At 51.2% G+C, this 22,431-nt stretch overlaps 1 protein-coding gene across 1 annotated transcript; it reads left to right on the forward strand.

Moving 5' to 3' along the window:
* Positions 1-643: 643 nt before the first annotated feature.
* Positions 644-21,583, forward strand: LOC115558661 (plakophilin-3-like). Its single transcript, XM_030376977.1, has 13 exons — positions 644-1,094; positions 7,596-7,684; positions 10,255-11,000; positions 11,347-11,470; positions 11,561-11,765; positions 12,047-12,221; positions 12,924-13,041; positions 13,557-13,724; positions 15,368-15,550; positions 16,638-16,791; positions 17,408-17,603; positions 18,685-18,772; positions 20,801-21,583. Exons 1-13 carry the CDS (start codon positions 875-877, stop codon positions 20,840-20,842), a joined length of 2,508 nt encoding a protein of 835 aa, XP_030232837.1. The 5' UTR covers positions 644-874; the 3' UTR covers positions 20,843-21,583.
* Positions 21,584-22,431: the final 848 nt, after the last annotated feature.

The raw sequence follows: 22,431 nt of genomic DNA on the forward strand, positions 1-22,431 counted from the left end.
AAGCGAATAGGTGGCTGCGGTGGAATAGGAAAACTCATAGCAATATCAATTATAAATGTAAAGACAACATTTCGTCCAATCGGAAAGATAAATATACATAAATAGATATACGATAAGGGATTAATCGACGTCAGGTCTAGTATTTAGTCCTCCAGTATTAAATTACTTATGATGTACTGGTTTTACAAACAGCCTTCTGTAAGAACATCAATGAACAGAGATAGGAACTCTATCAAGTAGGCTAGCCTACATATATGGGGATTCCATTAATGAATATTAAATATATGGCCCACTAACCGCACCCTTCGCGCTGACATATCTGTTGACGGACAGCTGACAGTAACCCGGGGTGTATCTGTCCGTCAACTGTCACTCGACCCGGGGTGTATCTGTCTGTCACGTCCCTGTCCCTATCACGCGCGCTGTGCGTAAAGACAGGAACCCAGCCCACAAGATGTAATGTACACTCAGTCAGAATCAACCCAAATTACGTCATTATCATTCAGTCAGAACTATTCCTGGACGATCTTGATCTCTGACTGATATCGTCCTGCGAGAAACAGGTGAATGGCTGAGCGTCGGAAGACCCGCCTCCTGCCCCCCCCCCCCCCCTCCTCGGAGCGTCTAAAGGTCCGGTCTCGGTCTCGTCCTCAGTCCTGCTGATCTAACGGCGCACAGCCTCAGAGACGCGGTGGGGGAGCTCAGAACGTTTTGATCACTCTTCCTCCTCCAAGGCGAACAGTCGACGCTTGTTTTGTTGTTGTTGTTCTTCTGGATGTTTCTGCTCTGAACGCGTTAATCTTCATCGGGATTCGGAGTTCCAGCCAGACTTCGAGGTGTTCGTCTTCTCTAACTTTAAACTTGCCTCTCCAAGATGAGCGTCGCTATGCGGGCGGCGGACGGCTGCTTCCTGTCCGCCTTGCAACCCAACTCGTCCCGCACGTCCTACGGCGTCCCGTCCGACATGCAGATCTCCGACGGGCCGTACGGGGGGGACGCCGCGGGGACCCGGGCCCGCAGGGTGCAGGAGCAGGTCCGCATGCGACTGGCTGAGAAAAAGTGCTCGTCCATCCCTCGACTGAACGGCTCAACAGGTGAGGAGAGGTTCAACTTCTCAAACAGCGATAAGTTTTCTGATATAATTATGATGTTCATTTTAGGGAGATATGGCTTTTGGAGCAGTACTAGGCATACTCGACTCTGCAGCGGTTCATTCATAAGGATAACAGTTGTGTCTACACATTGACCGATGGAGGTATGATACATTAAAATCCTATTAAACATAAAACAAAACACGGATTCTAAACCCATTGCAGATTCCAGTTCACTTTCACAGATCAACTCTGCATTTATAGATTATTTTACACATAAACAATTACAAATCGAATCACGCCCACACAGACTGAGATACAGTAACTCAGCTCCAAGCACATTCCTCAATAGTTCTGCTACCATAAAGCCTGATGGACGACTTAAAAACAACATAACGGTTTATTGTTGAGAAGACTCCAAAGTGAGAGTTTCCTGATGCTGTATTCTTCCTAATCTTTTGGATTCTTCGTCTGAACTTCGGTTTTGCTGGAGGTCATCGACATTAATTGGAGATTAGTCATTTTTGAAGGGTCAGGGAATTTCAACAGCAGCTATTGTACTCAAGGCTGTTTTTGGTGTAGTTGTCTTGCATGGCAGAATTATTCCCTGCCAGTATTGGTAAAAGTCCGTGGTGAGGAACATTTAATGTTCAGAAGACCCCAACGCTGAGAAGTACCACGCCACACCACAAGGCCAAACCAACAGTAGCCGTCCTACTATTTATTCATTAGTGTTTCACCAAACCTCCAACCAGATCATCCCATCTTAACAAAGAGAAGGAAGACACGTCGATTGGTCATTATCTGGACTGGGTTTAAGAACTAAGACCACAGAGTAAGATGGAGAGATGTTGTTGAGGTTCTGGACGACCAGTGCAGCAGACAGGAAGCTGTGAGGGGAAGTTATGACGCCCACTCTGGTGTAGTTCCCAGTGTCCCTGTTTACAAAGGATCTCAAGCCATTAGTTCCTGATTATATGTCCTACCTCTGTTTACCGAGACTGTCTACCCAGTGCATAAACATTTGATAATATCTGTCATAATCAGTTATACTTGTTGAGTTGAAGATTAAAGTTACAATGTGTAACATTTCAAATAGCTCGTAACTCAAAATGACACTGACTACATTGATCTGTAGTCAATGCTGATCGATGGTGACTTCATGTTATCAATAAAATCACCGTACCCCTATCTCACCTTCACTGATATATTCATCCTAAAAACATGCTGACAAGCCGTATTTCTCTCTTCTTGCTATTGACAGTCCCAAAACCCCTCCCACTCAACATAAACCCCTCCCACTCAATATAAACCCCTCCCACTCAACATAAACCCCTCCCACTCAACATAAACCCCTCCCACTTAACATAATCCCCTTCCACTCAAAATTCACACCATTCACACCTTCTAGCCAGCTGAGCTACGCTACCGCATCACACAGTGCCCCCCCTCTCTGCCCCCCTCCCCCCAGTCAGAGTGGACATAAGTCTGTTATTTAGTTTTTTTAATTCTGCCCGTCTCCCGCCTTCTCAGTGAGAGGGGCTTCATCTCACACACTGTTTGGCTCCAGAGGAGCTTCACCCCCCAAACACCAACACCCAGCGAGAGGAGCTTCACCCTCCAAACTCCAACACCTAGCTAGAACCGTGGCTGAAGATGTCCGCTCCATCTTCCTCCTCCAGACGGTCTAAACTCATGAGACAGCGGCCAACCGCTCCGGGGCCACAGCCCGCGGGCCACATGTTGGCCTCGGAGGCGGTTGTTTTGGCCGCGTTCCAATCCACAGTTTGTTCATCACATTTCCCCTGGCTTGCATCCTCCTGAGTTGGATGACCCCGTGTGTAGCTGTCCTTGGCAGGGACGGAGAGGGTTTGTTCCGCACGCTGAGCTGCTCTCCTTCGTTTAGATGTTGGTCTTGCTACCATGCTTCCACCCCTTGATGACAACGATGTCTGGCTGCTGCTCCCACTAATGAAGCCGCTTGTGGGATAGGGACGACTCAAGAGGGATTAGGACGATGTGATCACGGTTGGAAGTTAAGGAACCCACTCATCTGGATTGGTTTCTGATGTGTTGTTTTGGACGACGGAGGATTTCGATATTAGAAAATAGGATTAAAGGCTTCATAGTGTGGTATCAATGTGGTTGGTATGTTGGACAGTCCATCAAACCGTTGGCTGATGCTAACGTGGCTGAGTTTACACGTTAGCATCAGGAAGGGATTAGCCGCGGCGGTGGAGAAGGTACCGTGCTACTACTCTCTCCCTGCTGCGATGCAAATGAACGAGAGATTCTAAAAGGCAAATGGAAAACAAGAAAACCAGAACCGCCTTTCAACCAATCACAATGATGCTGGGTTTAAGGAATGCAAAGCTACAGCGGTGGACCAGGCCCTTCATCAAGCAGCCTGCCGCCGGTGGGGGCCCCCATGATGAAACAGTTTGCCTAGCAACCAGGAGGGTTACCGTAGCAATCCTTTTCAGGTCGCTGTGGGCGGGGCCAGACCTTCCCAGCACAGAGGGGCAGCAGGGAAAATGTCCAGCAGTAAACGCTTGTTGACGGTTGACTTTGGGTCTGAGACCAAAGTCTTTCTCATAGTGCCAACCCTGTCCTCGTTTAAAGACCACAACAGAGCTTCCCACTGTAGTTGTAACTTTTATTGTTTAACTGTTTTTTTTAACAACTGCTCTGGGTGTTCTCATCATTGGGGGAACCTTGCGTAATAAGTGCAAAGATTGAAATGATTTATGTCTAAAAGGCGCTGTATTGCTAAATGAAACCTGCCTGCTCCTTACTCCTCAGACATTGAAGCTCATTGCTGCTAATCTTTGATACCATGCGGCGAATTCCTTTTCAATTACGACAAACAGCAGATTATCAGAGTGTCTGTCGTCTATTTTGGACGGTCCTGAGTGCCTGATTCTCTTGAGCAAGGCTTTCTACATACAAACAGGTCTCTGAGGTCAGTTGGAAACCGCAGACTGGTACCCGGTACTCCCAAACACCAGAACCTTTTTACTTTTTTGTCCGGATTTTGTTCAACCGCAATGTAAACTTCAAACGTCTTCCGTGTGATTTTCTAATCAACTATATTAGAAATACCCACACAAAATAATTCCAACTATTACACATGCTCCTTTCTGGCTATGTGAACGATAATATTTAAATATTGTGCAGTATAATTTAAAGCCAACTAATTAACATCAGTCTCTGCAGGCTCAGGAACAGCCTTCTAAAAATCACATGGAGACAAAACTATCTGGAATAGGGCTGTAAAATGTGGACCCAGTAGATGCCAGCATCAATATTAACTTTTCCTATTGATTTAAGTCCCAGGGCTCTGACTGTAAGACCTCTTTCTATGTTTTACCCAAACATATTTTTTATCTCGTCACAACAGGGAGTCACTCGTAGCAGTAGCAGTAAAACATCAGTTGATATTATCGGTTGGTGACATTTGGCAGAGCACAGCAGATTAACAACATCGGTCCTTCCGGTGTGTTCTATCCCTTGAATGGCCTATTGATCCCCTCTGACAAGTTCTCCGAGCTCCAGGCCTCCTCAGCACTGGGTCGTGATAGCAGGATCCATCTCTGTCATGTGAACCGCATATTTAAGCAGTGGTATCAGAGGAGGAGCAGACAAGAAGAACAATTGATCTCTTAGTCTCTAAGGGCTTCTTCTAGCAGTGAGGCGAGGTCCTACCATGCAACGCTTGTACGGGAAGAAGAGGACTATGGGGGACCACAGCAGGGGGCATCTGGTCCAAGGTACGGTGTTGATATGGAGTTGCCATGCCGACAGGGGGTGACCTAGAGGAGGTGTTCTGGTGAAGGGGTAAAACCTGATCTTGGGGTTCAGGAGAGGGAGACCAGGATCTCTAACTGGGACGGGTTCTGAGACCTCCAGAGTGTGGTGGAGCGCAGCAGCGAGTTCTGGAGGAATCCAGAGTTTGTGGAGATGGAAGATGAGAGCCAGGGAGTGGTTAGGGGCTGTTTGAGTCCACACGATGGCTCAGGGCGATGGAGGCCAGAGGCTCAACCCAACCAGAGGCCAGCAGGGTGATTACTGTGAGGGGAGATATGAGGAGACACCAGAGACATCAGCAGACTCAGAGTGCTTAATTATAGTCATAAAAGTGGATTGGATTTAATTAAAACCATTGAGATTCTTCTAACGCTTCATTTTCAGAATACCAGGGTTTGGCTGGCTTTGGTTTAGTGCATAGGGTGTGGCTGTTATTGGTTCCTCCCTTGAGATAAACAGTTCCATACCATTTAAACGTACAAACACGGCTTGTTCAGAGGATACGGACGGACGGTGAGAGAGAAACCCAGTAGGACAAAGAAGGGATTCACTGTGGTTCTGTTTTCATCTCTTTGTGGACACAGGGAGAATCAATGGACTCTAGTCTTATCAGTTAGCTTCATTGAGTTGTTCTCTCCGTTACACACTACAGTAGCGGCAGAACTCTCGCCTTTAATTAAGAGCTGGACTCAACTCAGAGCCCCTAGCCTGTCCGGAGCCGGATCAGGTCAAGCAGTGAACGCTACGAGGATAATTAACCTGTCCCTAGTTAAAATGTTATTTAATTTAATTTGAACAAGCATGAGATTGCACTATGTGCCACAAGCCAGTTTCAGCCAGTTAACGTAGAACTGTGCTCTGTGGATGAAGAAGCAATGTGTGGTAATTCTGCTAGTGCAAAAGAAAGAATGTGTGTGAGGGTGGGAGAGAGAGAGAGAGAGAGAGAGAGAGAGAGAGAGAGAGAGAGAGAGAGAGAGAGAGAGAGAGAGAGAGGTTGAATTATGAGGTGGGTGTGTAGGATAAAGTACACTCTAAATCCAGTGGGAGCAGACATCTGGCTGCAATGGGGCTGCATTGGAGATAAGCCGTGTTGTCTTTCAGCGGTTTTCAGGCGAAATCTAGAATAATAAGACATGTCCTGTGTGCAGACGTGTATTCCTGGAAGGCGACCCCCCCTCCCTGCACCCACCCACCCTGTTACAGCGACACGCCCACCCCCGGACCCTCTCCACAGTGATAAACTGTTCGCAACAAAGTCTAGGTTAATGTCCAGATAGAGGCAGATCTTAGATTGACCGATCAGGGACGAGGTGCTCTAGACTTCTGGTATCTGCTCTTTCTCATGCATCAGGTTTCACAACATTGACTCCAGCGCTCAACTCACCCTGGTTCACACACTGTCAGTCCGTTTAAAGTATGTGTTATCTATTAGAAGTGTCTTTGTATGTGTGTATGCGTAAATGCATGTATACGTGCGAGTGTGCGTGTGTGGTTTTGTGTGTGTGTGTGTGTGTGTGTGTGTGTGTATGTGTGTGCGTGTGCGTGTGCGTGTGCGTGTGCGTGTGTGTGTGTGTGTGTTCAACCGGACCCTCCCTTGATCCCCGTGACCTGCTGGTTGTTCTGCAGAGTGTCAGAGCTCAGGCATGCAACCCCCCCTCCCCTCTCCTCCTCCCCTCTCCTCTCCTCCTCCACCCTTCCTCCCCTATCCCTCCCTCCCTTTTCCCTGCCTCACTCTTGACCTCTACTGCACTACAGGACAATGTACACACACACACACACACACACACACACACACACACACACACACACACACACACACACACACACACACACACACACACACACACACACACACACACACACACACACACTCAGTCTTTCTTCCCTCTCTCAAACGTCTCTGCTCCATTATACTGATAGCCGGGCCCCTTTCACCCAGTGTTCCTGCTCGTGTTCCTGGAGCCCAGCCAGCCGGATTCATCTCCAGCCGGATTCATCTCCAGCCCGGGACCCTATGACAGGGGGTCCGGCCTTCAACAATTAACGGAAGCACCATGATGTTGATGATTATGAGGAAGTGGCAAAAACTCAGCTATTTGTCTTCGTCCTCGCACCACAACTGTACCTTATTACTGTACCTCCTTACTGTACCTCATACAGTACTTTTTACTGTACCTGATTCCTTGATCATAATCCTGTCTGGTTGTGCTGTCTGTTTGTAGAAATTCAAACTGTACAGTGTACAGTGAACACTGTACAAATGTAAGTGACATTCTTCAAGTCACTCAGACTTGAAGAATGTCCATCCATAAAATGTTATAAGTAAGTATTTTTGAGAAGGACTATAGTCTGATAGCGGGTGGGCCCGGATCCTGAGCTGTGGCAGTCAGGAAGCATCGCAGGCCGAGTCGCAAATGTTGAAAACATTGAGTTGTTGACAACGTGTCAACCAGTGGGTTGACCATGTGGATCATGCCCGCTGGTTCCGCTCTCACCACACGGTTCTGACCTTCTCCTCTCCTCTCTCCTCTCCTCTCTCCTCTCGTCCTCTCCTCTCCTCTCCTCTCTCCTCTCTCCTCTCTCGTCTCTCCTCCCTCCTCTCCTCCCTCCACTCCTCTCTCCTCCTCTCCTCGGTCTCCTCTCCTCCTCTCCTCTCCTCCTCTCCTCTCTCCTCTCCTCTTTCCTCCTCTGGTACAGATTTCTGCCCGCCGCCCGTGAGGTGCTACACTGCCAACCATGGCTTCAGCTCGCGCTCCCTGACGCTCACGCCCAGCCGCGTGCTCTCGGTGAGTCTCACTGTCTAACCCCCCACCTCCAACTCTCCAACCCCCCACTCTAACCCCCCACCGCCCACTGTCTAACCCACCACACTCTAACCCCCCACCGCCCACTGTCTAACCCACCACCCTCTAACCCCCCACCGCCCACTGTCTAACCCACCACTCTCTAACCCCCCACCGCCCACTGTCTAACCCACCACACTCTAACCCCCCACCGCCCACTGTCTAACCCACCACCCTCTAACCCCCCACCGCCCACTGTCTAACCCACCACTCTCTAACCCCCCACCGCCCACTGTCTAACCCACCACCCTCTAACCCCCCACCGCCCACTGTCTAACCCACCACACTCTAACCCCCCACCGCCCACTGTCTAACCCACCGCTCTCTAACCCCCGTAGCCCACTGTCTAACCCCCCACCGCCCACTCTCTAACCCACTAGCGCCCACTCTCATGCACCCAGAGACCATCTAACCCTGGTACTACCACCCGCTATCACACACCCAGAGACTCTCTAATCCAGCTGTGTCCCTCCATCCATCTCTCAGTCTAATGAACCATTCATCCATCAAACACACTTTGATGCTGTAACTCAAACAGCATGTGTTGCATAACAATATTTTTCTGGATTTTCACTTTGTATCGTTGCCAACAAGTGGGGACGAATATTCAAAGAATGTCTGTTTATTGACTCTTTATGGTGCAGAGAACTGTGTTTGTACTCCAGTCTTAGCTCATGGACACACACCCTGTTCTCCCCACTCTGTGAGTGTGACAGACGGATCACTCCTTTGCTCACTCCTTTTTTCAACACTCCCTCACAGGCTAGCATTTGCTATTTTATATCTGTCTCACTGTCTCTTCATATCTTCAACTCGAGTGCAGACTAGATTCCTTTCTCTTTTTACGGGCTCCTGCATTATCCAAGCGAGCATGACATTCCTTTAAGAGGCAGTGAGGAGCAGTGTCTATGTGGTCTCTGGGGGGCCATCGGGGGCCACACACGTCCAGCTGAGGAGGTGTGGAGCCCAGCGATGGTGGAGGCTGATGAAAGGCTTCCTTCTCTGTGTTTCAAAGGACTATTGTTTTGGGACCCTGCGACCGCGCCTTTAAGCCAGGAAACTACCGGCTACCATTCGCTGGGCTGGGATGTGTTGTGTGGGATGTTTGATTTGAGATGTGTGGTGCTAGCTCCATCAGAGAAGAGGAACAGCCTCATCAGAGTAGAGGAACAGCCTCATCAGAGTAGAGGAACAGCCTCCTCATAGTAGAGGAACAGCCTCATCAGAGTAGAGGAACAGCCTCATCAGAGTAGAGGATCAGCCTCATCAGAGTAGAGGAACAGCCTCATCAGAGTAGAGGAACAGCCTCCTCATAGTAGAGGAACAGCCTCATCAGAGTAGAGGATCAGCCTCATCAGAGTAGAGGAACAGCCTCATCAGAGTAGAGGAACAGCCTCCTCATAGTAGAGGAACAGCCTCCTCAGAGTAGAGGATCAGCCTCATCAGAGTAGAGGAACAGCCTCATCAGAGTAGAGGAACAGCCTCCTCATAGTAGAGGAACAGCCTCCTCAGAGTAGAGGAACAGCCTCCTCATAGTAGAGGAACAGCCTCCTCATAGTAGAGGAACAGCCTCCTCATAGTAGAGGAACAGCCTCCTCATAGTAGAGGAACAGCCTCCTCAGAGTAGAGGAACAGCCTCCTCATAGTAGAGGAACAGGGGCCCTCTCACCCGTCCTCTCTGAGCCCTGAGCTCTGAGCAGATGGCTGCTGGCCCGTTGGTGTCCAGCCCCACACATCCCTGCAGAATTTCACAAGGGCCCTAGACGGCTCAGTTTAGTCGGTGACGGCGGGCCCTCGGAGTGGGGGCCAGGGGCCGGACACGCCTCATCATCTCCAGCTTGAGATAGTGGATAATGCCGACCAACAGAGCCATGTTAGGCATTTCTTTTAGGTGACTAATGTCTACAGATTTGATACTGAAGCAATTTGATGTACAATCAGATCCAATTCAAACACTGGACAGTTTGATTTGATTCTGGTACATCCTGCATCACTGGTAGGTAGTACTGACATTATTTTGTGAAGTATTTTTTATTTATATCTTGTGATTGTACCTTAAAACAGCTATTACTCAGTTTACCTGTTTGTTTGACCAACATCTGTTTAAGAGCTCAGTCGCTTCTTATTTGCCATCCGGTTGGTCAAATTCAAAGGTCTATATCGTTTGTAACAATAGGAAGGTAACTGGGCAGGAAACACTGGGGAAAATCTGACCATGGTCTGTGGTGGTCGTCATTACTGTAGTGAATTATTGAATTCAACATCACATAATATGAAGTTACAGCTAATACAGTTCAGAGGTTTAAGAAGGTTCTCTTTTCAACTAAAGGGTGGATTAGGGCGGAGTTCATCCATGTTTTCCTCTCATCCTGATCGTGCAGTTCATACCTTTTAAACCAGCTTTAAACTCCTGGTCGTTCCCAGGGTTCCCCTCTGGGACCCTGGGTCCATGGCCGCGTCTCTGGAGGAGGACCTCGTCTGTTCTGACCCGTCTCCCCCCGCCCCCCTCCCAGGTGGCCACCGCCCCCCTCCCCTCGGCCTGCTTCTCCTCCCGCTCGGCCGTGGAGACGGACCACGGCCGCTTCAGGATCAGCCAGGGCAGCTCCACCCTCAGGACCGGGGGGGCCCAGGGGGGCTGCCTCACCGGGGGGGTCGAGGCGGGTTACACCATCGGGGGGGCCCCGTGGCCCCGCAACCGCCGCTCCAAGTCCCTGTGCCAGGAGGACATGGAGGACATCCAGGTGGTGGTGGGCCAGCTCCCAAGCGGCGCCCCCCACCAGGCACAAGACGGCTGGGGGGGCGGGATGCGGCGCAGCCTCAGTGGGACCCTGGCCCGGGCGGGGGGCGGGGCCAGCTGGCAGGACGAGCTGGCCTTCCAGCAGACCTACAAGGGCCCCTCCCACCGCACCATCAGCCGCATCACCAACCGCCAGCAGCAGCAGCAGACCCAGAGTCACCACCAGCAGACCCAGCACCACCACCAGCAGCAGCAGACCCAGAGTCACCCCGCTAAATGCTGGGTCCCAGAGGGCTGGGCCGGGACGGGCAGCCGGCCCGGGACGGGAAGCCGGCCCGGGACGGGCACCGTGTCCGGGGGCCGCTGGGGGGCCCAGCAGCAGCAGCAGTATGGGGCGGGGGCCGGGGGGGGATACCAGGAGCCCCTGTACCGGGCCGCCTCGTTGCACAGCGTGCGGAGCGTGGGGCGGGGCGTGGACCTGCTGGACCGCGCCTCCAACCACAGCGTGGACAAGCTGGGAGGGTGAGGACACGCACCCTTTAGCCGTGAGCTACGACCCTTGCTAACGTCCTGAAACACAAAGCTGGGGTCGTTACGAACCACACGAATAATTGATGGTACAACTTGAGCTAACCTGTGTGTTTGTGTCCCTGCGTGTGTGTGTGTGTATACGTGTGTGCGTGTTTGTATTTGTGTGTGTGTGTGTGTGTGGGCCCTTGTGTGTGTGTGTGTGTGTGTGTGTGTGTGTGTGTGTGTGTGTGTGTGTGTGTGTGTGTGTGTGTGTGTGTGTGTGTGTGTGTGTGTGTGTGTGTGTGGGGGTGTGTGTGGGTGTGTGTGTGGGTGTGTGTGTGGGTGTGTGTGTGAGCAGAATGCAGAGTCTGAACGTCCCCACGGCCGTCCGCTATCTCCTGGAGAGCGACCCGGCCATCCAGGTGCAGGGGGCCGCCTACATCCAGCACCAGTGTTACCATAGCAACGAGGCCAAGAACCAGGTGAGCCCAGAGTCAATGCTACATCTACACTTCAGATTAGCAGACGCTTTCAAGAGATCTCACTCACCCCCCCCCCCCTCACCTGTCCAGGTGCGGACTCTGAGCGGGATCCCGGCTCTGGTCCATCTGTTCTCCAGTGAGAACCAGGAGGTGCAGCGCTTTGCGTCGGGCGCCGCCCGCAACCTCATCTACGAGAACGCCGACAACAAGGCGGCGCTGATCGCGGCGGGGGGCGTGGCTAAGCTGGTGCACGCCCTGAGGGAGCCCGACGAGGAGCTGCGGAAGAACGTCACGGGTGAGGAGCGGTGACCTCACCAGGACGGGGGTGGGGGCGGGGGAGATGGGAGACGGGATGTGGATGGGGGGTTAGGGGAGGGATCAGGGGGGACGAGGGGGACACAATAAAGTATAAATCTTCCCTGGAACGCTTGTTCTAAGAGGCTCTGCTGAGTCAACAGACAGACTTAATGAATCCCAGCGCTGCTTCAGGGTGCTCCATTCCCCCCCCCCCCCCCGCCCCATGGAGCTCCTGGTCTCTGGAGCGCCTCTTCTCTGACGGCCCCCCCGTGCCTCCAGGCATCCTGTGGAACCTGTCCTCCAAGGAGAACCTGAAGGAGAAGCTGTCCCGCGAGGCGCTGCCGGAGCTGACGGAGCGCGTGCTGGTGCCGCTGTGCTGCGCGCAGGACGCCGGCGCCATCCTGCTCAGCCCCTCGGAGGAGGACGTCTTCTACAACGCCACCGGCTGCCTCAGGTACCCGTCTGTACAGGTCGAACGTCTGTCCTGGGGGAGGGAGGAGGACCACCGGTACCCCTGGAGCCACCCGGCTCCGCTCCAGAGGAGTAGAGTAGAGCATAGCACAGCATAGTATCGTTTAGTGAAGTAAAGGATTAGTATTGTACAGTATAGTATAGCACAGTGTAGTGTCATTGATTCCATACAATCGGGGCAGCTGGGATTGATGATGTTAGAGGGGTGAAGGTCCATCCATGTAGCTCTGCTGGGGGAGGTCCGATGATCAGAGCTGAGACAGTGGAGCTACTACAGTGAGGCTGCTCCACGCCTCACTGACAGATTATAGGTGGTGTTGCTGCTTCACTATCAGATTATAGGTGGTGCTGCTGCTTCACTATCAGATGATAGGTGGTGTTGCTGCTACGCTATCAGATTATAGGTGGTGTTGCTGTTTGTTTAGGACTTTCCGGGGGCTTAGAGCTTCCACCAAGGAGTCAAGGAGTATAATCGCGAGTGTGTTTGAATCGCTGAAATAAACAGTTTATTTGGTTCAACTTTGTTGAATGACCGATGCATGAAAACACCCTGTCTGTTGTTAAACACTCACCAAAGCACAAGACAAATGATCTTTTCCCCAGCCCTGCATTACGTCAGACTCAGAGACCCAAACACGGGCTGTGATCCACGGCTGACATCATGTGTTCGTGTCCCGTTGTTTAGAAACCTGAGCTCTGTGAATGAGAGGACGAGGCAGAAGATGAGGGAGATGCGGGGGCTGGTGGACTCCCTGGTGGCCTACGTCAAGAACGCCCTGCAGGAGGACAACGCCAACGACAAGGTAACACCTCAGCTCCCCTCCACCACCGGGGCGCGGCCTTAAGGTACCCCCTCTCAGCTCCCCTCCTCCCCAAGGGCCCCAGCCTTAAGGTACCGGCCCTCAGCCCCCCTACCACCGTGGCCCCGGCCTAGCCTTGGCTCCCCCTCCTCCACCAGGGAGATCCCGCGGCAGTAAGCCATGGAGCTCCGCCCCCCCACACTAAACCTTCTGAAATGAGTTCATGCGCCGTAGTTCAGGAACATTGGAGACACAGGCTTTGAGTTGAGATACAGGAGATGACATATGGAGGGTGGGGGGTGGGTTGTTAGAGAGCGGGTGGTGGGGGGTTAGACAGTGGGCGGTGGGGGGTTAGATAGTGGGCCGTAGAGAGTGGGCCGTAGGGGTTAGATAGTAGTGGTGGTGGGTTAGACAGTGGGCGGTGGGGGGGGTTGAGAGTATTTACTTCTTAACACTAGGGTAGGCCATGCACAGTATATTGACCCCTCCCCTCCCTTCATCCCCCCGGTTCCCCGCAGGGGGTGGAGAACACGATGTGCATCCTGAGGAACCTGTCCTACCAGCTGTACGCCGAGCTGCCCCACGCCACCCGCCAGCGCCTGGAGGGACCGTCACGCGCCAACGCCGCCGCCAAGGGCAGCCAGGCCATCGGCTGCTTCCCCCTGCAGAGCAAGAAGCTCAAGGAGGTGGGGAGCGGGGGGAGGGACCTCTTGATGTCACTACTGTAGCCCCCAGTGGGGTGATTATACTGATGGACCCTATTGTGGAGTCCAGCTGAGGTCCACGTTAAAGGACCAGAGGGTGATGGTGGGAGGCGGTTAGCTAGCTAGGGCTAGAGAGCTAGTTGGCCAGCTAGGGTTAACAAGCAAGTTTTGAGTGCTGGGCATGATTGTTCACTCTTAAGGACCTGTGTCTACAGAGGGGGTTTTCCTGGCAGATCTGCGCTGGCACGGTGTTGGGAGGCACTGGGAAGGGTTTGGTGCTGGGAGGCACTTGGATGAAGTGCTTGGGCGGTGAAAAACAAGTCAGCTGCATCCCTGTGCTTTGTTTACAGTCTCTATGACAACTTGCCATTGTTTATGTGTAACAACCGACTCTTTTCCGAAGTTAAATGTTGCGTTGACAGTTGAATATGATCTGCGATTGGCTGAAAACGGTGACAAAGACAACGGTGATGGCGGCTGTGCTTTTCTAAACAGTTTAGAGATTTTCAACTGGAAGTGACCAAAAAGTGGCCAAAAAAGCAAAAACGCTCTGAGGACAAGCGCTGGGCGTGTCCTGCTGGTCTCATAGATGGTTTTCAGAGGCAGCCTCATAGGATGACCTCAGGGTCCCTCTGGACGGCTTCCCGTCTTCTCTAGGCACACGGGCACCGCTAGCAGGCTGAACTAGTGAGGAGGAGTTAAGGACCTGTGCTCTGGTCCCTGAACTAGTGGACCCATAATCAGGGTTTAGAGCCAACCTGTGTTTGTTTTACAATGACATCTTTGTGAAAATGGTTCTAAGTAGTAACTTCATATCATAATAAACATAATAATACACTTTGGTGCCACAAGGAATACACTAAAGGAAAATGGATTGAGTTATAAATCACAAGCAAGGATGAAAGTAGGAAAAAGATATTTGCGTCCCAATATAGTGAGAGAAGCCGTTGAGTGAGAGAAGTCGTTGATTGAAAACATACATTTATCGTAGTTCTTTGGTTAGCTGCTATGTGGTGTGTAAACCTGAACACTCTTTACATCTTAGCATGAACCTGTTAGCATCCTCCTAGTGAGACGCTCCAGTGAGAGTCTCACAAGGAGTCCTGGAGGCTGAGCACAGAGAAGAAACCCAAACGCTGGCTCCACAGGGGGGGTCGTCTTACACACGGAGTATGAAACAGGATCAGCTTTCTGCTCGCTCACACGGAGAGAAGCCAATACCCCGCTGGGGCATATGTGCGCAGGCTTTACGGCGGGACGGCCGGGAGAGTTTGTTTCTTTCACTCGTGGTTAAAGGTCCCTCATGGCGAGTTAACACTCGGGTCTTTGCACGAGAAGAGTTAACACCCTTCTCGTGCAAAGTCAGAGCAAAGCAATCGGGTTTGAGTGGTTGGACGTCATGCATCACCATGGCAACCGGCGCACACAGATCTGATGGAGGATGAGGTAGCGACCACGTCATCGGTTCATAGGAGCAGGGTGCAGCACCGCACAGGAAACAGACTCATTGCGAAAAGGAGAAAGTACGCAATCCAGCGTGGGACCTCATGTGACAATCTGGGCTCCTCTGACCCAGACGTTCTTCTTCTCTCTCTTCCCCTTCTCCTCTCGTCCCCGGCCCGCAGCTGGACCCCGAGATGGCCTCCATGTTCTCCGAGGTGTCGGGGAAGCCGCGGGGGGCCGAGTGGCTGTGGCACCCCCAGGTGGTGGCGCTGTACAAGGGCGTGCTGCAGAACAACACCTGCAGCTCTGTGACCCGCGAGGCGGCGCTGGGCGCTCTGCAGAACATCACCGTCGGAGAGTCCCGGGTGAGGACCCAGAGACCGACGCCTGGACCCAGGCCGCAGGCCGCGGCCTGGGGGGGAGGGGGAGCTAGAGTTGGGTGGGGGGGAGGTAGAGTAGGGTGGGGGGGAGGTAGAGTAGGGTGGGGGGGAGGTAGAGTAGGGTGGGGGGGGGGTGTGGTCACATGACCTCTCCCCGGTGTGGTCACATGACCTCTCCCCGGTGTGGTCACACAACCCAGTCTCACGGAAAAACGTGACACTGTCACGTAATTTAATCTATTTCGTCGTGATTTGGGACACGTCATTTCAATTTTTTCATGCCAAAAGCACAAATTTCTTTGTGCTTATGACTTTTGGCCACCCGTTTCTACTTTCACCTTTGATTCTGAGAAATTGTGACAATTCACAGATATATTTAATGCAGGTGCGCTGCTCTGTAGGCAAACCGCGACAGAAAAAAGGTAGCTGCTTCATCTCTTCTTTTTTGAATGAGTTTGAAATTTGTGCTTTTGGCACGAAAAAATTGAAATTACATGTCCCACATCACGAATGATTAGATTAAATGACGTGACGTGACAGTGTCACATATTTCCGTGAGACTGGGTTGAGTCACATGACCTCTCCCCGGTGTGGTCACACGACCTCTCCCCGATATGGTCACACGACCTCTCACCGGTGTGGTCACACGACCTATCCCCGTTGTGGTCATATCCTCCTCATGGTATTTATTCACGGTGCGCAGCCCAACATTCTGTCGCCTCCACGCTGACTGAGGTCAGCGCAATCCACACACCGCCGCGACTTAACCCCCCCTCCCTCTCTCCCCCGTCCTCACCTCACACCCTCCCCATCCCTACACCACCTCACACTCTCACCCTACATCACCCCACCCTTGTCCTCACATCCCCCCCTCGCTCCATCCCTGCACCACCTCTCCCACCTCCGCCCTCCCCACCTCACCCTACCTCACCCTCACCCTTACCCCCACCCCAACCCTTAACCCCACGCCCACCCTCACCCCCGCCCTCCCACCCTACTCTACCTCAACCTACCTCACACTCACCCTTAACTCTCCCCCCCCCCCCCCCCCCCCCCCCTCTTCCCCGTGCAGTGGCCCGGCGTGCTGAGCTACGTCATCCTGGAGCAGGAGCGCATGCTGCCGCTGCTGCTGGAGCTGCTGGACACACGCAGCGAGGAGGAGATGAGGCCGCTGACCGGCCTGCTCCGCAACCTGGCCCGCCACGCCCGCGACAAGAGCCACATGGGTGAGGACCCCCCCCCCCCCCCCCCGCGCGAGAACCCGCCGAGGGAGTCATGCTGGCTCCCTTGGAGCCAGCATGACAACATGCATTAAATATATCTGAGAAAACAATCATCTCTACCAGCAGGACTTCGTCATTCTAAAGATCTCACTCCAGCCCCTCTTTCTTTAGTTATCACGCAGCAGCTTCAGCAAAAGACTCAAGACTCAGTTGTTCAGAGTTCACCTGGACTGTGCATACCCCCCCCCCCCAAAACCCTCTAACGCACTTAGTGTATGTTGTACCTCCTTGCACTTAAAAATAGTACTTAGCATTGTGTAGCATCTCCTCCTAGCTATCTCTGTTGTATACAGGGAATGGGTTAACCTAGTGATTGCTAGTGCTAGTCTATGAACATCCTTACTGTACCGACAGAGATATATTCCTGTTTCACTTTCTTCTGACAAATGTACTTATTGGAAGTCGCTCTGGATAAAAGCATCTGCTAAACGCTCTGAATGTAAATGTAAATGTTAAAAAATACCAACCTCCACTAGGGTCTGCCTCCCTCACCCTCTGACCCGACATATAGGCCATGTCCTTCTCAGGTCCTAACGATCTAACCGTTGTCCCCCCCCAGCCAAGAGCTCGGTGAACGTTCTGGTGGCCAAGCTGCCGGCCGACGGCCACCAGAAGGACCCCGGCAGCGAGGTGGTGGTGAACCTCTGTGGCGCGCTCAACCAGCTGGTGACCGGCAGCTCGCTGGCCGCCCGCGACCTCACCTTCTTCGACGGCATCCCCAAACTGCTGGCCATCAAGACCTCGCATGACAACAGGTAGGAGACCGTAGGGGACCTGCGGTCGCTAGGTAACAAGCTATTTAACAGGTAGGAGACTCTAGGGGACCCATGGCCGCTAGGTAACGAGCTAATTAACAGGTAGGAGACCGTAGGGGACCCATGGTCGCTAGGTAACGAGCTAATTAACAGGTAGGAGACCGTAGGGGACCCATGGTTGCTAGGTAACGAGCTAATTAACAGGTAGGAGACCATAGGGGACCCATGGTCGCTAGGTAACGAGCTAATTAACAGGTAGGAGACACCTGGACTGCAGCGGACCCATTATGCAACGAGCTGATGAAGTCATTAGGTAATGCGATACAACCTCCCTGAACAACCAAGACAAGCACAGTTGACAAGAATACAAACCGAGAAACGCGTGGTTCTTCACACCACTCACGCTAGTCTACACCCAAAGTCGTGTGTTCCTGTCGTGTCTGTGATATCACCACTAGGGTAGTTGTTTTAGTGTTTATTTTCATTTATATTAATGAAGCACAATTCTTCACCATTTTCTGGATTTCCGTGTTGAGAGACCACCAGGCCCACTCGGTACTGGTTTGAGACAGTTTGTGTGGTTTTTTGCCCGCCTGTCATTTTGGGGTAGTTAAAGGACAATTCCGGTGTAAATGGATCTGGGATATGTTTAATATGATAACGAGTTGGAATGTTCATTTGGGAGCAAAAAAGCGTGTATAGTCGCATTCTTAAAGATGAACTGAACTGAAACTTGAAGTTTAGTTGATATAACAGATGTATTGTCTGCCTTCTCATTGGTAGGCCTACAATAATTACAAATGGCTGAACTTGCTAAAAAGGGATTAATTTGTACGGTGAAAGTGTTGTTTATGTTACTGGGCGCCGCCATGTTGGATTTCAACAATCAGCTACGTCACTGGCATGGTAACCCACTCCTACTCTGTGGCTCTAGCAGCCATAGCAGGTAATGAGTCAGACTCTGAGGCTCGCTGAAATAGTAAACAACCAGGTATACAGGAGGATCATACTGCATTGCCCCTGGCTTCAGTATTGAATTATATAGGGCCAAGGCAGCTGAGTGTGTTGGTTCTGTCCTCAGCACCGGTGGACTGAAGGCGGCCAAGGCGGCGTCGACGGTTCTGCTGAACATGTTCCAGTACAACAAGCTTCACAAAGATTACAAGCTGGTGAGTCAGGACCGTGCGCTGCTCACCCAACGCACTCTGGTTTGCTGTTTGAGTTTGGTTCCTGTTGCTGAGGTATCTAAAGATGGAGCGTTAGAATAACTACGCTGATGAAGACATTAAAAAACATGGAATGGTACGCAAACGGTAAATGGACTGCATTTCTACAGCGCCTTTCAAACCAGTGGCCACTCAAAACGCGTTACAATATTGCCTAATATTCACCCATTCATTCACCCACCGAAGGTGGTGTCAAGCACGCAGGGCAACAGCCAGCTCATCAAGCAGTTAGGTGAGGTTTCTTGCTCAGGGACACCCCGGCACTCAGCTAGGAGGAGCAACCTTCCAGTTACCAGCCTAACCGTTCTTCCCTTCTGAGCCACATGCAACTCCACACAATGCAACGCCACATAATGAAAAGTGGAATTCTTAATAAAAGCACCCAGTGGGTTTTCCCATTAGTCATCAGACGTACGTCCGCGCCCTTAGGCTACTCAACCCAACGACCATCGCTGGGGAAGTGATCCGTCACTTCCTGTAGGGAGAGGATGTGATGAAACTGGTGTGGAGGTAGACCCTGGCTGACCGTGTTGTTATGTTTCGTTCTCAGAACCTCACCAGATGTTTTTTCTATTTCCACTCTGTCCTGATCAAGCTTTTTTTCCTTTGCTCCGTTGACCTCATCTGTTTTCCCTTTGTCTCCGGCCTCCTCCCTCCAGCGTAGGGGCTCTCAGAGTCGCTCCATGGCTCTTTCACGTTCTGGGTTTAGAAAGAAGTACTGATATTCCTACTGAATGTTGTCCTGTGCTGGTACCTGTATTACGGTCCTTCCCAACAGGTTCAGGTTCTCTCAGTCGACCCCAGCCTCTCCTGCCCCCCCCGCTGTGTGTTCAGTGATTGATGAGTCATGAGGAAATTCCCGCTCATGTTATCTCTGTTACGACGGTCACCTCGCCCATGCTGTCCTTCTGTCCAGCTGTGAGGCTCATTCACCAGACTTGATGTGGTTTAAGGACCCCTGCATTGACCCCAGCCCCTTAAAACATTGTATGGAATGATAATCGTTTAATATGGGGGGTGTTTCTTAATCTACAAAACATGTCGTGTCAATGAGTGCAGAATAAAAGGCCAGCTGTGCCGCAGCCAGCGGAGCGTGCAGCAGAGAACACTGAGCCCAAAGAGACTGTCATGCCAGCCTCTGAAACATGGTGTGAGAGGCGGCTGGCTCCACTTCACAGACCAGCAGGTCGGCACGGCCCGTGGAAGACAAAAGCAGCGTGTTCTGGTAGACGATATCGGCTGGTCTTCAGTGGATCCGAATACTGCACTTGTTGTTCAACATGAGCTGTTATTCACATCGTTGATGAAGAGCAACTTTTTAATCTCAGCTCTAATTGGTGCTATCAGCTGTCCGTCCTTGTTGAACTTGTTTATCTTGTGTCCGCTGCTCTGATTGGTCCAATTTCAGTAGGCTGCTCCTTTCTGGCCTGTTTCCAAGTAACCCCACATCTCAGGACAGCGCTAGTCTTCTGTGGCTCAGGGTTTGGCTCAGTGGGTTGTGTGTCCTCCAGAACACTGACTCTGGGTCTGACCGGTGAAATGTGGGGAATGTCACAAAGAGCCTCTGGCATTCTGACGGCTCCCTGTCAGCGGGGGTGAATGGTGTTCTCTTCCCATAAAGCATCTGGCTCCTTCTTGTGTTCCCTTACCGTAGAGCAGGGGCTCCAGCCCCCCCCCCCCCCCCGCAGGCAGAGCAAACAGCAGCGTTCTGTTTGTTGTGTGGGAAGAGTCCAAGTTTAGCCTCCCGAAGCTCACACCATGTCACCAGAAGGGGTCCCGCTCAGTTTGAACTTGTTTCTCATGCAGTAATGCTTCTGTATTTTAATACAGAAACATAACCTACTACCAGCAAACAAAAAATACACAATTTAATGTTATTCATCACATACTTTACTTTTAGTTTGTCAGTTGTACTTTTTGGAGTGTTTACCTCACTTCCACTAAACCCCTTTGTCTCGTTAACGGTTTCAGAAAGGATTTACCAGAAGAGACTTCACAGAAGGCAGCGTGTGAAAGAGCTGGCCGTAAGCCCCCCACTGAGCCTGGGCTGGACCACCGAGAAGCAGAACACCCCAGAACGATGACGTGATGTTCAGCACACGGCAGACTTTGAGCTGACGATGCATACGACCCCGGTGGAAGAAGGCAAAACACGCTGACGCAATTCAAGAGCTGAGTGACAGCTGTGTGATAATCTGATAGTGATTAACAGTGGATATTTCTCTCCTTTCACTCAAACCCCAAAAGGCACTTAACAAAGTTGACATTCACTTTTTTTTGTATTTGCTTACATAGATGTTAAATATGACCAAATGTCTGATTTCTGTTTATTTTCCTGTGTAATTTGATTGACATGTTAACAACATACAAATAGTTCATAATTCATGGCTTACCTTTGCAAAAGAGGAATCTTTTTAGGCTTCAAATGTGTGTTCCCTTACATTGAGGTACTACCTGATCTATGCATAAATAGAGGGGGAGGAGCAGGAGATCAATAGATCATAATAACATCACTGACCCAGCGAGGGTGAGATATCTTCTGGACGTCAACAGGCACACAGTCACAGTCATAACCGGCCACGGCTGTCCCTGTGGTTTGATGAACTGATCGCTTTATTGATGCAATGGTTTTGTAATAATTATAAATTGGCTTTATCTCTGCTGTTGGTATATTTTTTCTATTCAAACAAGCTAACGCTGGTAGAGATGTACATGTTTCCCGAAATGTGTGACATTAAAAGCAATAACCTTGGGGATGATTGATTGTCATTAATGTTCTATAGTTTGTGTAGTTATATAGATATAGATATCTTTATATATAGAAAGATGCATACATTCATACATACACAAACATTTTTTGTGTGTAAGGAAATCCTAACCCAATCCAATTCATACTGTCGTGTCGTGTCGTGTTTCTTTGCATAATGTTTTACATTCATTGTTGTGAATAGTTTACACTGTTATCGAACACGTGGGAAGGCAGTAATTACATAATTTATGGGGAACTTTAACCAACATGATACAGTACCACTGGGGAAATGAAACGGTACAGTACTGCACTGATCCAACACGTAACAGCTCACCGTAACAGTTCAGTGTAACTGTTCAGTGTAACACTTCACTGTAAAAATAAGGCCTGTGAACAGACTGGGATGCCGCTGGCTGAGGGAAAAAGACGACTTTGGAGAGTGTGTGGAAAAACAGAAAAGGGCCAAGGGAATGTAACCTCAGCTGATGGCATCTGGAGACTGAGGGGTTGAGACGGGTTAATGAGAGACGGCCATCAGGCTAAAGAAGGACTTCTCTGGAAGAGGAGAGTCCAAGTGCAAGGGGAGACAGAGAGGGGAGGGGGAGAGAGAGGGGAGGGAGGGGAGGGAAAGAAAGGGTTGGGAGGGGTGCTCAGAGTGGAGACAGTGAAGGGAGGGGGAGTGGAGAGAGGGGAGTGTAGGGGAAGACCGAGCGGAGGCCACAGCTGTGAGTCTCTGGTCAACGGGAAGCAGGAGGAGGGGTGGGGGGAGAGATGGAATTTGGGGCCAGGAGCCGAACACAGGAGCGTAATCTGTGCCGGGATCAGCGCCCGGCCAAACAGCCACAACAATGGA

The sequence above is a fragment of the Gadus morhua genome, chromosome 14, assembly GCF_902167405.1.
Source record: "Gadus morhua chromosome 14, gadMor3.0, whole genome shotgun sequence".
Classification (NCBI taxonomy): Eukaryota; Metazoa; Chordata; class Actinopteri; order Gadiformes; family Gadidae; genus Gadus; species Gadus morhua.